The 14,970-nt window shown below is 40.9% G+C and overlaps 1 protein-coding gene across 2 annotated transcripts in view; it reads right to left on the bottom strand.

The window, feature by feature from the left end:
* The window catches only part of PLEKHA8 (pleckstrin homology domain containing A8), a 31,287-nt gene that overhangs the window by 14,786 nt on the left and 1,531 nt on the right, over window positions 1–14,970 (bottom strand). For both annotated transcript variants that reach the window (XM_041466294.1, XM_041466295.1), the window contains exons 2-7: window positions 6,329–6,445; window positions 5,522–5,677; window positions 3,711–3,835; window positions 2,133–2,291; window positions 1,173–1,213; window positions 320–477 (exon numbers count right to left, since the gene is read on the bottom strand). In XM_041466294.1, the coding sequence (XP_041322228.1) occupies window positions 320–477; window positions 1,173–1,213; window positions 2,133–2,291; window positions 3,711–3,835; window positions 5,522–5,677; window positions 6,329–6,445 (756 nt within the window). The remainder of the gene's footprint in view (window positions 1–319; window positions 478–1,172; window positions 1,214–2,132; window positions 2,292–3,710; window positions 3,836–5,521; window positions 5,678–6,328; window positions 6,446–14,970) is intronic.

Genomic DNA, 14,970 nt, shown 5'->3' with positions numbered 1-14,970 from the left:
TGCAGCCCTACATACTAGCAGGGAATAATGTGTCTGCCCACAGTGCACAGAGAGCCCAAGCCCTGCCAGGCTTCAATCTGCACCTGGAGAGACTCAACTCGTCCAAAACCAAATTTTTTTCCATTCAGTCCCAAGTTAGTCATCAACAAAGGCAGCAGGAGCTATGCTGTGAAAACTTGCAAGAGGCAGGATCAGACTAAAAGACTGATATTCCCTCTCCTTGGAGTCAGGGATCAGCAGTCTCACAAGTAGGCTACACTTTCCTTAATTTACACCTATAGAATAACCATCCTGGACAAAAGACTGTGCATGTACTTACCCGCCAAATCCTTTGCTACATGATCTTCAACATAAACACCACCAGTCCCCTCATTTGTTTCCAAGTTTAAACATTCCATACTTTTAATAACTGCTTGCTCTTGATAGTTAATTTCTGCTTTTACACAGCCATTTTCACAGTGGTTCAATTCCACCTGCCTGAAGAAAGGAAAAGAATAATACTTAGTGCATAAAGCATTGCTTGGTAAGCTTCTTCCTGTGAACATACAAATAACAGGAGAAAAATAGTTGACAGAAGTTATAGGCTGTCACAGGTTGCTCTGAGCAAAGAACTTGTCTAAAATAACAAGAATGAGGCAGTTTTTTGCAGCAAAGAGGATTAAAGACTCAACCTCAGCTTGCAGAGTTCAAGTATATTTACAATGATCTTTATTAAAAAGGTACATAATAAAAAAATACGATTACAGAAGAGAAGATTGCAGGCAGGTATTGTAACTTCTGGAATCTCTAGAGGGGATCCTCATTAGTACTTTAAAATATACATCCTTGCCACCTACTCCAGGAATCAGTCTGCTCACCATCAATGATTTTTATGAGCTTATGGAGTGGAACCTAAAATGCAGGAAGGAGCACTGAAGTAGGAGACAGCTGGCTGGTGATTGAGCAGTAAGACACCAAGTGGACTGCAGAGGAAAATGAAAGGGAAAGGGCTGATACAGAACAGACATGAAGTGGGATGAGCCAGATCCCTTTGTTTCACCTGCTTCCAAGTAGGCAGTTCAGAGCAACACAATTCTGTCTGCATCCAGTAAGAGTACAGTAGCAATAAGGAAAGAACAGACACTATCCAACATAGATTAGAAAGAGACTGACAGTAAAGCCTTCTGTTATACCTTTCTGTTGAGGTGTGACTGGACAAGACAGAGTGCTTTACCTGAAAGATATGGAGGGGGGAGAATATTATTTAAAGCAAGAAGACTGTATCATGCTTCTTAAACTTCACATTTTATTAAACACAAGTTGGAGTCAGCAAAAAAACCCTCCCTAATTCTGACCTGGAGGCAGTATACAGACAAGTATGAAAATGGTGCTACATTATTATACTATTACAGTATTCTAAAGAAACAAAGGAAAAGAAAGAAAATAAGAAGATTTCTTTCAGAAGCTAGTTAGCAAGTGTCAAGTGAGCCACAGCATACGGAAGAGAAACAGTGCAGTGAGCTTCCTTGGCAATGTTTTCTTTACTTAATCAAAAAGTTTTGAAAAAAATAGAAGAAACATGAAGCTAGATATCAGGTATGGTGAAGCAATCTCATTTCTCAGATGCAGTCATGCATCTACCTTTCTACATAGATCTTAACTTCCTGTTTGCCAGACATGCTCCAGTTTTCCATATACAGTTATGGATCCAGCAATCAACAAAGTGCCCTTCTCATTAGAAAGATAAACTCATCAGCTTCCACTGGCATATTAGCACATATCCAATACTGCTGTAGCTTAACAGAGTAATAATTGCTGTGAGCTCCCACATGGACAAACCTGCTGTAGAGGCAAGGTATTTTGAAACACCACTGCATGACTTTCTGTGAAACACCACTGTGTAACTTTCAGGCCCTGAAAGTTAATGTTTAATAATTTTCACCTGTCATTAAAGGTTAAGAGATTGGTCACTGCTTATTAAAAAAATGGCCCTACCTCACTTGCAAACCACAAGAAATAGCAGAGTATGTAAAGTGTAGGACCAGTAGTTATGATAAGGGTAAAAAGGCATTCCCTACTTCTACAAATGCCACTTTTGACAAAAGAACCCATTAGCATCCCTGCTGAGACTGAGAGAAGATACTGGCCATTACCTTGCTCGTTCTGAGAACTGCTAAATTTGGGGATCCAGGTGGGGTCTGATGCAATAACTCAGAAGTGAAGGCAGTATTTGCAATCTGCATACATTCTTCAAGAGTCTTCAGGAAAGTGTCACAGGTTGATTTCAACAGAGCTCCCATATCAATCTCACTCTGTGGGAAGAAATCAATTGGAAGAAATAGACTCACCACAGATCAATTTGGAACAACTGATGTCTGCAAAGCCCACAGACGCTACAGTTGTGATTTCTGGTTAACATGAATTAAAATTCAATGTGTCAGCTGCTCAGAGGACTGGCATCACATATTACTGTGGCTATGTCCCCCTGCAGTATTACCATTCTTTTCAGCCTCTCAGTACAAGCAGCTTAATATGCTTGTGTTTTGAAATCAATGCCTCTTAGCTATCTTATTGGTGTTAAAAGTGCATAAAATACTAAGCCTGAACATATTCAACAACAGCATTCCAGGAAACACCACTGACAGGAGATATTAAAATTAAATAGATGTAGAATGATCTGCAGATAATAATTTCAAAAACCCCATCAACAAAAACTTATTGGAAATGATAAAAATGCAGAATGAGGTATCACATTGCCTCTTCATCTCTGCAAAGTGAGTTATTGTTGCTGAAATGCTTTTAGCAATAAATCTTTGCAGTTAAATGCCAGTAAGATCAGGGAAAGAGAGTCTTCCTCCAGATGCATGAAATATGAGCAGTATAAACAGCACATTACAGGTGAACACATGTGAGCTGCAAGTTCTAACAGTGCCTTTTGGTCATTTGTACACCACATCATGCTTCTGCACTGTCTTTTAATTCACCTTAAACAGTTTATCAGGTATCTTTACAGAGATAGTTTGGACATCAAAACAAAGGTTTGATCAACCTTCAGGTGTTTTGCCTGCTTGTTCTGCATGTGAGGACTCATCTCTCCAGTGGAAGGCATCCTGGAATGCCACACCAGCTTCTCTAGCAAGGGAAGTGCATCCTTCTTCACACATTTCTCTCTCAAAGCAAGGGGCAGATCACTGTCTTTAGGAGATCCCTCTTAAATGAGGCTTCTTTAGTCAGAAATATTTGCAAGGTTTGAAAATTTAACTTAAGTGAGGCAAACCAAGCAGTTATTTATGTCACTTTTGCTCTTTTTGTGGTCTGCAACACCTCCTGACCTTTTAAGGGCTTTGGATGCATTGTGCTGAGCAGGATATTAATGACTCAGGCAGAAAAATGTGCACTTCATGCAAATTATCTTTTTATAAAGGATCTTTTGCTTTTTTTCGATCCACTGTAAACACATGGTCACCTACAGGGGTGTTACTGTCTAGATCACAGATATCAGATCTCATCTCACTACTTGCTAGTCCAGCAAAGGGCAAGTCATTTGCAACAATATAGTAATACTCCATTTAAACACGAACTGTTGTGTGAGCACTTTATTTCCCTCAGGTTCTCTGCAGAAGAAGGTTGCAACATTAAGTAACTGTGAGTGAATACTACACTGGGTATCCAGAAAAGCTCATGTGCCCAAGACATTACACATATGGTCTGCAACAAAAATAGAACTGTACCTCTGGTTCTGACACACCAGAAATGCTGGCTTCCTTTGTTTTATGCACTTGCTGAACAAGGAGGTTACAGTACAGTCTAAGTTCAGACATTTTGGTCTTCAAGGCTTCTGTGTTTTCAGTGAACTCTAAAAGTTAAACAAAAGAGAAGTTAAATTTACTGTATCCAGTGCAAGGCAAGTACACAACATTTGGTCTTAGCAGGCCTTTTAAACAGGAGAAAAGTCCCACATATAATATTTGTTTTCACAAAGTAGTTTAAGCTGCAAGCAATAGCATTGTTTAGATAGGGCTGCAGGTAGGAAACACTGGACATAAAAGATGCATTCTGTCCAACAGCAAGGGATTAATTTAATATAGGTAACCTTGAATCATGGGATGGATGAGATTGGAAGACACCTTTGGAGACCAGCTAGTCCTACTCCCCTGTTCAAGGACAGTCAGAGCAAATTACTCAGGTCTAGTCGGGTTTTGAACAGTGCTAAGGATGGAGACTACACAACCTCTCCTGTGCAGCCTTTCAGTGCTCCCTCATCTTCACAACATAAACATTTTTGCTTATGTTTCAACTGAGTGGTTTGTATCAAAATTCATGCATATCTTCTCTTGTTCATTCAGTGAGAAGACTCTGGCTTCATCTTTTTTATGCTTTCTCACTAGACATTTCCTTTAATCATCTTAGTAGCCCTTTGCTGGACTCACTCCAGTGTGTCCATATGTTTCTTGTACTGGGAAACAGACAGTGCAGAACTGAGGAGACTAATCCAGATAAGATTAACAGTAATTCTGAGATTTTTCAGAAGTAATGTTTTTGATATTAAGAGTCCCTGAATGATAAAATAAATTGTCTGTTAGTAAGACTAACATGGTTTAGTTCTGCAAATACATTACTAGCTTTTCACTATTTTACAGATCCAACTTTGTTCTGCTTCTAGGCCCTGCACATCAGATCCCCATCTGGTGAAGAACTCTACAGTAGCATCTTCTGCTCAGTTCTCACTCAGTCTGAACCAGTAGATGCAAAGCCTGGAGATAACACACATAAGGCTAAGAGTAGAAGCAAATCCTCACCTCAGGGAAAGGAAGTGCTTGTCACCCCCTGCATTTACTCAGGACATGAATAATTTGCTGTTTTCCCGTCTTCTGTATAGTCACTGTGCTGAGGTTACACAAGGTTAAGGCATGGGGCCTCACAATGTTCTGTGACTGATGCCACACTTGTGAGCAAGAGGGGTTTTCACTGGGGGAGGGAAGTGAGATTGCTGATGAAAGCAAAGTGCTAAGTGAATTAATTTTCATAGCTTGATCATGACCAGATTTAAATTTCTGAATACTAATAGATTTGGAACCCAATGCAAACTTTTTCTTAATTGCTGAGGCAATTCTCAAAGGGCAGAAGACAGCCCAATTAGAACATGGAAGGGTGTGAGGAACTCCAAAGCTGAAGAGATACTGGTGTGAGAGGCTGGGTCATCATATTTAGACAGCTGTACAAGGTATACATTCTTGTACACTCTGCATCACAGTGACCCCTAACCAGGGATTATTTACTCACTGTACTTACAGAACCCATCAACACATGGTTTTCAAATTATTTTTATATAGTGTATTTTAAGAAAAAAATAAAGTTTTCAAATCCCTGCCCTGAGAATTAATACCTGAGATTTCTAGTTAATACTCCCACATGTCTTAGCTTTCAGCAGCACCGAAGACCTGAAGCACAGGCTGGACACTGAAGTTATATGTACATGCACTAGGGAAAGCATGGGGAAATATAAAGCAAACATCATGTGCCAGCAAAAGAGTGTTCTTGCCTTTTTCCTTTTGTGTCCTGCTGTCAGTCAGACAGGCTTTGGCAGTTCCAAGTGCAACCAGCCACTTTTGCCTTTCAACTGCATTTCTTGCCTTCAGATAGAAGTACTGTTCCCCTGGGATAATCAGGTCCATTCGTGTGTTATCTGCAGGATGAACTGAAAGCAAGACAGATCTCAGACCAGCCCCTTGGCCCTTCCCAGCCCAACCAAACATCCCAACAGATGTATTAGGTGGCAGGTCAAACAGAAATGAAAGAGGAGAAATCTATGTTCCAAACTTCCCCCACTGCCATTTTATGACTTCTCTTCTGAGTTAGGGAACGGACAGGACATGCATGTGTACAGTTATCAAAGACAGTTTTGTGATCAGTATAATCTGAGAGTCTTTATTGGAAAAGGCATCCTTTTCTGGCAAGCCTCTCCTTTAAGCTTCCAGCCCTTAAGTGAACCTCAAAAATGTGGCAATACGACTGAGCAGACCTAGTACTGAAGTTTATTATTCATGTTTCTAGCTTCAGCTCTGTGCTTATGAGGAATCATTTGAAGCTTTGTGATGTTCCACCACAGCTCATGGAAAGCAGTGACCCACCTGCACGTAGAATACCCATGATAGTAGAGACTTGCGGTCCTCTCAACATTTTCAAAATACTATAGTATAAGAACTTGCATGTACATCAAGTAACTGCAAATGCATACCAGAGAAATCAAGCTGCCAAATAGCTCTTGTTGCCTGAAATCTCATCTTGAATGCAACATTATTGGACAAACTTAATGCAACTGAGTGTTACTGTATCTTATTCAAGTTACCTTGAATTTCACACACAGCCATTTGGATGCTTCCCTTACAACCCTTCCAGGCATCTTCCTGAGAGTCATAATAGGACAGGATGCCACCACAGAGAAGGAACCACCGAGGCTGCCAGCCTGAAAAACAAAACTGTATTTCTCAGTTACGCCTCTCCCTGTAATTCCACCATCTCTCTCACTTGAGATTTGCTGCAAATATGTCCCCAAAGATTCTCAGTATCCCTGGAAAACTAAACCCTTTGAAGTATTAAGATTTGTGGACAGACTTGGATGTTGTACACCATAACCCCTGCTTGATGGCACCTACATGTCCATTATGCACACAGCTGGAGCCAGCAGCATGTGTCTCAAAATGCCATATGTCATTTTCAGTAGTTTTGCTAACACAGCATCATTGACTCATTCTGTCTTCCAAAACCACCTCCTCAGTTCAGCACCCCCCAATTCCTTCCACCACTCCTCAACCCACCACTTCACTCTTCCCAAAAGCCACCCCTGCTGTCTTGTCTTACAAGTCTTCCTCCCTTGAAGGAAGGGCTAGCCAGGTTATCTTGAAAAACATGTAAGAATCTCTTAAAAATCAACAGACGAACAGAGGCGGATCTGTTGATTTCTGAACATTCTGAATACCATCTTTCAGTGAAGCAGTTTCCAACAGCTCTTGAAACTCCTTGTGCTGCCCACATAAAACATAGTCTTGAATTATGACCTGCACTTGTGGATACCTTCCCAGAGAAAAACCAGAACAAGGCTAGACCCACACCAGTAGTTCTGGGTACACTTTTGCCCACCCTGCTGCCCAACTTTAGAAGTAAATCATCCTTTTTTTCTGCTTTTGGAAGCACAACAGCAGTATGAAAAGATAAAATCAAACATGATCTGACAGCTGCCATTTATGTCTAATTAAAAACTACAAGCTCATTAACTTAAGAAGAAATGAGGCAGCAACGTCACTGGAGGAAAGCAGCTTTCATTTACTGAGCTGCAACAAGCTTCCCTGGCCAGGTCCAATGGATTGAGATTCTGACACTCCCACATTGTGCCAGCCAACCATCTCTGAAAGAATCACTTGGACAAAACCGTGTGGGCCACATGGCTCTTAGATATTTTGGCAGAGGGTGTTCATTTCCGCTGTCCCTGCACCAGGGCTCTGCCAACCAGAACTGTGCGGCAGGGGCCCAGGCTGGGATTGGACTTGTATCACATTGGAGGAATGACAGCTCCTTTCCAGCTAGAAACTGGCTCCTTAGACAACTGCTGAAACCAAGCACAACACAGTTTAAGATTAGAAAGGCCTAAAGGCTCAGGCTAACAGCAGGAATATGGTCTGGCTTTCCCCCCCCCCCACCCCCCCTTTTAATGTTTTAAATCAATACCACTGCATTCAGTCCAGCCCAGTTTATAGATTGCTGAACCCTGTGTGGTGGCTGGAAAACAAATTAAACAAATATTATTTTGTTCCCTTCTAGATCTCTTCCATTATTTCCCAGAAGAATATAAAAACATCAAAACTCCAAAGTACTCTCAACACTTCTTCACTTTATATGAAGGGGGAAAAAACAATCACAAGCATGAGAAATGAAAATAAATAAAAAAAAAGAATCAGTAACACTGATTTCTATTTGTCTTGCTTCCAAAATAAAGCAACTATCCTGAAAGTCACTACTGATATGTGGGAACTCACAAAAAAAAGGAAGTGATTGTTCAGCAAAGAGAAGCAGTTAATTGCTTCAGACACTCAATGGCACAGAACCAATTCTTTAAATAATGCACAGTGCCACAGTCAATACAAGCCTCTAATTCAGTCTGGAGCTCCTGCTGCTGTGCATGAATCATTTCAGCCATGGTCCTACAGCTTACAATTGCAGCTGAGGCTCAACCAAATTGTGTCCCATCCATCAAAGGCTGTGCAATCAATTAGCCAGCATACAGATCGCTCTGCCTCCATCACTTTGGAGGCTGGTTAAAAATATGTTATGAACGAATATATTTTTTGAGACTTTTGGTTGGTTGTTTTGGTTCTGGGTCTTGGGGTTTTTTTTGTGGGGAACAGAGCAACTATCTGTAGCTCTTTGCAGGAGCCAACTCTTTTTTAATTATTAGATACATACTAAAAACAGATTGTGATAGACAATTTTTACCTAGGACAATATATATTTTCAGAACACAATTGTTACACTAATAAAACTACATTTTTGTAAAAGGAAAACAATTTAAAAAAAACTCACAGCAAGGTTCTGTCAGAAGATGCACTAACTACCTGGTACTCACTGACATTGAGTCAGCAGCCATGGGAAGGTTAACCTAAACAACCAGCTAAAAATAGCATCTAGCTGACAAATCATGTATCACAGGGATACAATCTTTAATTACAGGAGCTTCACTTTTGCAGACAAGTGAAGAATGGAAGAACGAAAAAAACCAAAACAAAAACCAAAGAAGCAAAAAGATACTTAGGCACTTCCAATAACACAAATCTTGGGTTTATTCATGTTATTTGCCTCCTATAAATTGTCATAGGAATATTGCAATTTTTGGAACTGAGTATTCAAATTTCACCTGATACAGAAAGGTAAAGCTGAACCTTTTAAGGTCCTACTGGTGCCAGCATTAACACAACTTTGAAGAAGAATTTAAGTCCATTATACTGGTGGTGCACAGGGAGGAAAAAATACAGCTGGTACTTCCAACATCTCATTTTAGAGGCACAGTACCATTAACAGTAAAAATCGACCTTACTGGGAAAGGTATGTACAAAAACATCCCTAATAAATCACAAAGCACAATAAAAAGTGACTAGTAGCTTAAGGTCTCAGTCATAGAAGAGAGTGAAGATATTCCAGATGACTTCACAGGCACTGGTCAAAGTACATATCACAATCCTGTGTGAAACTTACAGTTAGTACCTGCAGTACCTGGAAGATCTGATATTGTCCACTACAAAATCAGATATTTAAGCTGTCTGTGCCTGCTAAGGATTCACTACTTCTCGAGAAGTTTCCACAGAAACAAAGATCTGCCGACTTCCATCATTACACTTCAGGAAATCTGGATGTAGCTATCACTGAGCAAACTTGACATTTCTTGATAACACAGTTGAAACTTGGACATAATTCAAACTTTAATGTCATACAACTCAGACTCCAGACAGCATTCCTTCCAAAGTGCCAAGCCTGAAGAAAGCAAACCAAAACCAACATTTGAAGACATGTAGATCATGTCAAACATCTACAAAGCCAAGCCATCTGGGACAACTACATACTCAAGAAGTCAAATTGATGACCTGGAAAACAAGCTGCAATTAAGAGACATCACTTCCACCTGCATTTCTAAAATGCATAAAGCCCAGACATCCAGTTTTTTATTACTTGCTTTCCATGAGAATTATGTAACACTTTAGGCTTATTAATTTCTTGAGCTTCAGAATAAGTTTTTGTACAACTTTTGCAATAGATAGTCCTTGGACTCCTTGAACCTAATCCAGACTTTAACTGCAGATAGGAGATAATGATGAACTTTCCATGTTACAACATCTGTCTAATAGGAGGAGTTAAAGCCACCATCACCTCCCTACTGCTTATAACAAGGGCAAGATCCAAGACTTGGTTACAGGTGGCATAGCAGGACAGATTGCTGTTTTTCTGTGCAGGGTCGCAAAGAAGTCAGAGAGTGGCTGCCCTGATAGTCAGAGCCATCTGACAGTGAGAATGAGCAATACCCATAGTTTCATCCCACCCTGAGCAAATGTAAACTGTGCCACGTGCTCGCCGTCCCATCTCCAGCTTTATCTCCAGAGGGCAAAAGCACCACACCGTCTGCCCAGTGCTGTGTCAGCGACTGATAGCTGGACCAGAACTGCTGAAAACTCAGCTCTAGCAGGGCAAAGACACTGTCAGTCAACCAGGCTTCTAGTCAGAAAAAGCAATTAGCAAGAAAGGATCTTACACAGACCAAACTTCACACTCTCCTCCTTTTTTCTCATTCAAGGAACAGAAGCAAAAGATTATCCTGACATAAGCATTTTGCACTCAAAACTGGTGCCTACTTTTTCTATACAGCCTCCTAAGGCTACCCAGAATTTTGGGAAGGGCAATCCCAGGTGCTGGAACACATTTTGCAGCCTTAACTCTATAGCAGAACAATCTGACAGGATAAAAATCCAGTGTGTATCCATAAGGAACAGCAGAAAGGCAGACAAGAGCGTGTAACAATCTATGCTTCTGTAAGCTACTATTCTGTCACCTAGAGAGCAGCTTCTGGAAATGCTCATATTGCAAAATTACTCTGATTATGTGCATATTAACCACAGGAATCAATGCAAAAAGCCCCTAAAGGTAATGAAGATCAAAGATTTAGCACCTAAACAACGGTATCATTTCTTAAAGCACTCGCTTGAGGGACACTAGAGGTTCAAGTGAAGGAAGCAACAGCAGGAACAGGCTCTAACACAGTGACCTTCTCCCAAACGACTTTTCTCACAGGGATTCCATGAAGCCCATTTTTGTTTCAGTCATAACTGTTAGGGCAATGTCAGCAGCATTGAAAGAGCATCCTGTCATCACAGGGCAACTGGGTTTGTCTGCAAACGATTTTATGGCAGTGACCAGCCAAGGCACAGAGAGCACAATGTACCAGTCAGGCATTTTTTAAGGGGACAAAGTGAAAGGGCAGAGAGGGGATCATGGTGAAGGCAGAAGTTCAACAACACAGGCCCTCTGCTCAGACACTAATTCAAATAATACAAAGCTTCTGGGAGTTTTCCTCCTCTGTTTACACTTCCCAGCCCCAGCAAACCAGCTGCTCCTCTCTCTGACCCCTGGGGTGGTTATGAGGCCAGACTAAGTTAACACACTGAATTTATGTAAGAACACACAGATACCACATGATGGTATCTTTTCACCATCAGTCCACCACACCTTTGGTTTCTGTCCTACCCAGTCACTTCCTGTGATCACTTACTCACTTCAGTGCAGAGGGACTGAATGCAGAGGCACCGGTACTGCAGCATACCTGGCAGGGAATGCTGCGCCATGGAGGCTCTGCAGCACTGCTCTAACACTTACAGAGGATATAGGGGACACCGATTTCCATTCCTGCAGCCTCATCAAACTTTGCTACTGTGAGCACTTTACATAATTCCAAAAAGGCTGGACAAAAGCAAGGTTGCTGCACGAAGAAATACAGAAGGAAAGGGAAGAAAATAATGAGAAAGGTCAAATCACACAAAGACAACTAAGCAAAATCCAAAGAGAATTAACTAATCAGTCCCTGAAGTATACTACATGAAAAGTCTCATCCAGCCAGAACTGGCTGAGAGTCAGGCATTCATCTAAACCAACACCTGGATCCTGAGAGCAGCCACAGCCAGTAATAGAAGGCAGACCATTGCCCTGAAGGCAACAGAAACCTCAGCTGTCTAGGTCCACCTCCACAAAAACCAGACTTCTAATTTTATACAATCAGAACTTGGACTACACCCAGAGGCTAAAATGAAAGGGGACATTATAAAAGGCTTTTTAGAACCAAGTCTTTATCTAAGTGTGAAGTTTTTGATTAATTCCTCCATGTCTGGAAACAGAGGAGCTTATTTCCAGAGCTTGCTATCCAGCTGGAAGGATATGTATCTCTCATTCCAAAAGGTCAGATTTCTTAAACTCTCAAAACAAAGACTCGCTCTAAGTAATATCATGTGCATCCAGATCCAAGATACAAGAACTAATGCTTTTTCTCATTTTCTTGAGCTCTACCCCCAAGTTTATTAAGGAACTCTGAATCATTAGAGACAAGAGCAATTTAAAGTTTTATGTGAAAGCTGAAATATACTGCTTGGTGTTGACTCTTGGTTTATCTTGGGATAAACTGAAAAGAATCCAAAGTACAACAATAAACTGAGAGGGGATGATTACATACACGTAGATGGGGAGAGCTAACTGAAGTATGTGGCATGATACAGCGTCACTGGTGATGGCATGAAGGTGAGTCTGTCATGCCTTGAGGAAGATTAATTACTTAGGGTTAGAATTACTCAGCACAAATAAGAAAGTGAATATTTAAATATCAGGAACTCAGCTTTGTAAAGGAAAGTGATCACAGCCATTTTATAGAACATCTAACAAATACCAGGCAAGCCAGTGGAATCAGTCATCATTTTCATGTAATGATGAACCCCACAGCCAAGAGCTGATCCACACCATCTCTTCCAGAGTTAGCAGCAATCCTGCCTGTGGCCAGCAATTCCAAGTAGAGTGTGTGCCTACACCAAAGATCTGAACTGAACTGAATTTCAGCAGAAAGAAAAAAATCAACTTAGAAGTGGCAAGTTCTCACACACACCACTGAAGGCAGGTATTCCCCAACTCCATGCGGCTTCCCAGTAATAGCTTACTCATTCTATAAACCTGATGAGAAAAAAATCATCTATGCCTTTCACAAGGCAAACTCCAAAGACTAAATCAATTTATTTTATTAATCAGAAGTTGTGCTCAACAAAAAGCATGCATTGCAGGTAAAGTTCAGTCAGAGAGTCCCATGGGAGGCAGTTTCCAAGCAGCCAAGAGCAGCCTTCATGTGCAGCTCAGCTCTGCTCTGTCCTTTCTTTATCCTGCCAGCAGCATTCCCCAGCTGGAGATCAGTCACGCTATGATACTGCAGCCAGGATCTGCCTTTGATGCTGCCCACACCACAATGGTTTGTGCTCAGCCAGGACTGCAGGCAGTGGCAGCACAACACACCGAGGAGCTATAGGGAGGGCACACGGTGGCACTTTTATCATCCCAACTGCTTACTACAGTAAGAGGTACTGAAACAATAGTTACACACCCAGCACCCACCAAGCAAAGCAAACATCAGATAGAGACTTTTGGCAAAGGATGAAATCTAGGAATTTTTTAAGATCATGTTACATGCTTTGACTATAAGCTCAGCTGAGGCCAACTTACATGCCTGCATGATTTAAGTCACCCTGCTCTGCGTTTTGAGGATTAATAATTTGAAGTTTGCAGATGCATTATATATACATCTGCACAAGGAAAAAGTGCTGTCTCACTTTATATGACAATAATTCTGCCTGCAAAGTTCCCTGCTCTTTTAAGGTTTTAACCAATTTAGTGGGAGAATAGACAAGAGCAACCAAAAGACACACACTGCAAACAAAAGATCCAAACAGATTTTCATTGGCTAGAACTTTGTGAATGTATATCTGATCCAAAGATGACACACTTCACTTGAACTTAAACAAAAGTAACACACTGAGAAATCGCTATCTGGTGGCTATTGCATTAGGGGACAGAAAAACTCTAAAAATCTCAGTTTTCTAATCTCAAGAGATTTCCAAGTTAGCACTGGAAACCCTGCATAAAGAAACCACAATGTGAGTGCAGGATCAAGAGCAGAGGAAAAACCCTACCTCCAAGCAGAAACCAGGTAATACTGATTTAATTTATTCTAATCTATATAAAGCAAACAAGTGTATTTATTACAAAGAAGATAACTTGTTTAAACAGTAAGGCAAACTGATCTGTCTTTCAATTGGTGGCAATCATGGTGAGCTTTCTTTGCCCTTTACCCACAGCAAACCAAACTCGTTTCCTATTTCTGAAACGTTCCTGCTGTCAATAACTATGTAATTTGCAACACAGATCTAGCTCTGGGTCCAAGAGCTGGGAGGAAATGGGTTGATGTGGACTTGACCTCTCATGATGGCAATGACATAAGACATTACGAAATCAAAATTCCCAGAAAAGACTCAATTACCAACAAACTCGCATCAGCTCCTCTCTCACAGCAAGAAGGAAAAGCAGTTCTTTTCTGCAGTTTTATGCTTGTTCTTTTTTGAATGTTCTATCTCTTCTCTGACTGCGAGGGATCCTCCTCATTCTGAGGTACATCGGCACTGTGTTATTAGCACAGGCACACACCAACACAGAGGGATGACACACAATCTCCCCACTTTTTGCATGCACCGTTTACAGTGTACCGTGCCTGATTCATCAACCTTGAGCAACAGGAAAAGCATGCTGGGGGCAGAAAACTGGCAGAAATGCTGTTCTGGATGACCTGTTGAACCTTCTTATTTCCCTTAATCCCTAAAAGGAGGTTTTCCTGTCTCTCACTCTCCAGCTCTTTGTTATTGCTACAAAGATTGCTACATTCCAGAATGAATTTTTTTTTTTTTTTTTTTTTTTTTTTCTATCTCTGCATAAATTGAAAACTTAATGGTTTCAGGGCAGGAAGTCTTCATTTTACAGAAAAAGAAAGCACTGTAGTATGTACAGACAGCTTGCAGAACAGCAAATTTACTGTTCTCAAACACACCATGGGCCTTCTACAACCTAACAAAAGGCATAGGGTGACGCTGACCACGACACTCACTAGAAGAGTCAAGTTTCAAACAAGAAATCAGAAGGATGCTTCAATCTTCCATCACAGATTTTCTCTGTGCTGACGGCAAAACCTCTCCTAGTTTTCAGCCAGTACAAATCTTACAGATGCAAGGAAAAGTTGCCTGCAGTCTGCATTCACTTGACTGAGATTTGCAAAGTATTTGAATGGCCTTCTTCATGAAGGGCCATTCGATTGGAAGTGCTTATCAATGTGGCCAGCAAAAGAAAACTTAATTTTGATGAAAACAGAATACTTCTTAG

The sequence above is a fragment of the Pyrgilauda ruficollis genome, unplaced genomic scaffold (genome assembly GCF_017590135.1).
Source record: "Pyrgilauda ruficollis isolate IOZ18807 unplaced genomic scaffold, ASM1759013v1 scaffold2, whole genome shotgun sequence".
In the NCBI taxonomy this organism is placed as follows: Eukaryota; Metazoa; Chordata; class Aves; order Passeriformes; family Passeridae; genus Pyrgilauda; species Pyrgilauda ruficollis.
The sequence above is the reverse complement of the archived record's forward strand: the minus strand, read 5'-3'. Positions and strand labels throughout refer to the sequence as shown.